At 46.8% G+C, this 4,148-nt stretch overlaps 1 protein-coding gene across 1 annotated transcript; it reads right to left on the bottom strand.

Annotated features, from left to right (window-relative positions):
- Window positions 1-1,326: 1,326 nt before the first annotated feature.
- On the bottom strand, window positions 1,327-3,882 carry LOC144669378 (potassium voltage-gated channel subfamily A member 3-like). The gene has a single exon (XM_078531764.1). It carries the CDS (start codon window positions 3,865-3,867, stop codon window positions 2,419-2,421), a length of 1,449 nt encoding a protein of 482 aa, XP_078387890.1. The 5' UTR covers window positions 3,868-3,882; the 3' UTR covers window positions 1,327-2,418.
- Between the last annotated feature and the right edge of the window lie 266 nt (window positions 3,883-4,148).

Raw genomic sequence — 4,148 nt, 5'->3', positions numbered from 1 at the left:
TGCTTTTATATTCTAGACCTCTCGAAATAAATGCTAACATTGCATTTGCCTTCCTAACTACCACGTCAACCTGCAAGTTAACCTTAAGAGAATCCTGGACTAGGACTCCCAAGTCCCTTTGCACTCCAGATTTCTGAATTCTCTCCCCATTTAGAAAATAGTCTAAGCCTCTATTCTTCCTACCAAAGTGCATGACCTCACACTTCCCCACGTTGTATTCCATCTGCCACTTCTTTGCCCATTCTCCTAACCTGTCCAAATCCTTCTGCAGCCTCCCCGCCTCCTCAATACTACCTTTAGCTCACAAAAATCTATCAATCTCAGATGTAAGATGAACAATTGATCTGGCATCAATTGTCATTTGTGGAAGAGAGTTCCAAATTTCTGCCACCTTGAAGAAAAGTTTCTGAATCTTACACCTGATAGACCTGGCTCTAAGTTTTTGACGATGCCCCCTAGTCCTAAACTCCCAACTAATAGAAATAGTTTCTCTTTATCTATCCCATCTATTCCCTAAGCTACATCAAAAGTGACATATAAATGCTCAAATCTGTGCCGACAGTTAAGGATGGCGGGAGAGCCATGGTTACTGGCAGTCTTGGGACCTCTCACCATCATTACTATAGTTGAAATAACTTTTGTGACACTTAGCAGTTCCTTGTTTCTTGAATATAAAATTGAAAATTGGCCCTTCCTTTTTTTTGAAGGAAATCTTCCAGAAATATAAGAATACAAGAATATAGTGTGTATATATATATATTGTATAGAGTAGGTTATGGCACTTTAAGTGCATATCCAAATATTATGTAAATGTGTGATGGTTTCTGTCTCTACCACCCTTTTAAGCAGCAAGTTCCAGAAGCCTGTCACTTTCTGGGAGAAAAGATTTTTCCTCAACTCCCCTCTATTCTTTCGGACAATTACTTTAAATTAATGCCCCCTGGTTATTGACATCTCTGCTAATGGAATCCATTCCATTCATAATTCATAATTTTGTACACCTCGATTAAACCTTCGTTCAGCCTCCTCTGTTCCGAAGAAAACAAACCCCAACCAGTGGGAATCTGCTTTCTTCACTTTACCTGCTGGAGGGAAAGAAGGTGGGGTGAGACAGGGGCAAAATATTCACTCACCCCATGACACCCAAACAAGATTTTTTTCAATGGGTTCAGCAAGTGGAGTAAAACCTTTCCCCTCTTCTCTGCCTAACCCTGGTGTCAATGGAGGTTGCAAAGGAAAAAAGACCTTGCATTTCTACCGCATCTTTCACCACCCCAGGATACTTCAAAGCACTTTACAGCTAACAAAGTACTTCTGACCTACAGTCAATATTGTAATATAGAAAACACCACAGCCAGCTTTGAGCACAGCAAGCTCCCACAAATAGCTCTGCGATAATGGTCAGATAATCTGTTTTATTGATGTTGGTTGGGGGATTAAATATTGATCAGGACACCAGAGAGAACTTCCCTGCATTTTGTTTCTCAAAAAGTGCCACAGGATCTTTCAAAGCGGCAGGGCAGACAGGGTCTCGGGGTTTAATATCCCATCTGAAAGACGGCACCTCTGACAATGCAGCGCTCCCTCAGGACTGCACTGGAGTGTAAGACTGGGTTCTGTGCTCAAACCTATGGAGTGAAACTTGAACCCAAAACTCACGGACTCAGAAGTGACAGTGAACCATGGATGGGGCAGTTGCCTACCAAACCACTGTAATTTCGAACGGAATGGAGCTCTGGGTTCAGTCAACTATAATCATGTTAAAAACTTCACTTTGGGTAACTGAGTAATACCGGGATGGTGTGGGGAACCTTTACCTTTACAGAATGCGCACATTCAATTCATTGAAGATTTCCACATTCACTGTAAGTTAGACGTTATAAATACTAGTGCCAACAACCTGCCAAGTCCTTTTTTATTCTGGATAAATAAATATCAGCAAATACCCATGCATTTCGCACCTTGCACGCTTTAAAAAATAATAATAAATAGGACAGTCCATGAGGAGAAACAAATTGCCAATTTCCTTTTACAGTCAGAGGGCTGCAGCAGCCGGTAGTCATTCTTAACCCAGCCTAAGACCTCCTACCTTGAAGAGAAGTACTGACACCGACAGCCCACTCTTCCACCCCCACCTTCCCAAAACACAAAGCAGACTTTCTGTTGTGAATTTTTACAAGCTTGATTTGTCTCTCTTTAAGCATGAGTTCTGGATATCTGGCTGCAGGATTAATCGATCCTCCCCCTCCTCCAACCCTCGCACCACCACCGCCCCCCCAACCCCCCCCGACGCCTCCCCCACTCCCGCCATTGCTGGAGGTAAACTGATCAACCCTGGAGTTAAGTGGAGTTTTAAGTGATGCAATTGTTTTTTTTTGCATTCATGTATAATGCAGCTTCGAAAGGGGGGGAATCAAGTCAAACTTGGGTGACCAAGGCATTCCTGTTCGGAGAAATAGTGGATTCCATGTTTCCGCTGTCAGTGGGGCAAAAACCATCCAACATGTCACTTTGTCGAGGTGCGCAGAAATTGTCGATAAGACCATCTTCCACTTCGGTGCTTTTCCCAGTCACTGATTGTGTTTTGGGACTTGGGGGCAGGTAAGGACATGTCGTCACATGTGAATAGTGGTTTTGATCCTCACTTTCGATCTCCCTGTGGTAGAAATAACTGAAATTGGAGACAATCACAGGTACAGGCAAGGAGATGGTGAGCACACCGGCAATGGCACAGAGAGATCCCACGATCTTGCCTCCGAGAGTAATTGGGTACATGTCTCCATAGCCCACGGTGGTCATTGTGACAACTGCCCACCAAAAGGACTCGGGGATGCTGGTGAAGGTGGTGTTTTTGTCTTCTGATTCAGCAAAGTAGACAGCACTAGAGAAGAGGATTACCCCAATGAAGAGGAAGAAAATGAGGAGACCCAACTCTCTCATGCTGGCTTTCAGAGTCTGCCCCAGGATCTGCAGTCCCTTGGAGTGTCTGGACAGTTTGAAGATTCTGAAGACCCTGACTAGACGGATGACTCTGAGGATAGCAAGAGACATGGCTGGTTGTGCCACCCCGCGCTGTCTGGCCAGCTCAGTGCCCAGTGCCACAAAGTACGGGATGATGGCCACAAAGTCAATGGTGTTCATGATGTTCTTGAAGAATCCAGGTTTGCTGGGACAGACGATGAACCTCAGGAAGAGTTCAAAAGAGAACCAACAAATGCACATGGTCTCCACCACAAAGAAGGGATCGTGGAAGGGGTTGCCCATCTCCTCTAAGTGGGTGCTGTTCCCTCGGTGGGGGTATATTGGCAACGTAGGGTCCAGCTCATCCCTGAATTCGGGCAGGGTCTCCAAACAGAAGACCACGATGGAGATCAGAATCACCAGTACTGAAATGATAGCAACAACCTTGGCAGGGGGCGAGCTCTCGGGGTATTCGAAGAGTAACCAAAGCTGCCTTTGAAACTCGTTGTTCGGCATTGGCCTTTCCTCTTCCTTGATGAATCCCTCATCCTCGCGGAACCGGGACATCGCCTCGTCCCCCAGCTCGTAGAACCTCAGCTCCTCCATGAAGACCTCCAGGGAGACGCTGTTGGGTCTTTTCAACCTCCCCCCGGACTGGTAGTAGTACAGGATGGCATCGAAACTCGGGCGGTTCCTGTCGAAGAAGTACTCGTTCCTCAGCGGGTCGAAGTAGCGGATTCTCCTCTGGGGGTCGCCCAGCAGGGTGTCCGGGAACTGGCGAAGCGTCTTGAGCTGGGTCTCGAAGCGGAGCCCCGACACATTGATGACCACCCTCTCGCAGCACTCCGGGTGGCCCTGACCACACACATCATAGCTTTTCTGATAGTTGCTCAGGGACTTTTCCATGGTCTCCAAGGGTGGGTGGGGTGGGTGGGGAGGGGGGTAGAGGAGGGGAGGGGGACCTTCCTTCCTCCGTGAATCAGAAGCGAAGAAGCCTTTAGCTTTTACATGTTGCTGCTGTCGCTGCTCCAGGTCCTCTCGGTAGCACTGAGGCAGGATCTCTGCATGGTTTCGGAAGAGAGCTGGGGACTGGGGTGGGTGACAAGAGCTCCTTGTGTGTGTGTGTGTGTGTGAGTGTGTGTGTATGCATGGGGATTTTTTTTTTGCAATATTAAACAGTATATCGT

Source organism: Cetorhinus maximus, chromosome 29, assembly GCF_964194155.1.
Source record: "Cetorhinus maximus chromosome 29, sCetMax3.hap1.1, whole genome shotgun sequence".
Lineage (NCBI taxonomy): Eukaryota > Metazoa > Chordata > Chondrichthyes > Lamniformes > Cetorhinidae > Cetorhinus > Cetorhinus maximus.
Note: the sequence above shows the minus strand (reverse complement) of the source record. Positions and strands in the feature narration are given on the sequence as shown.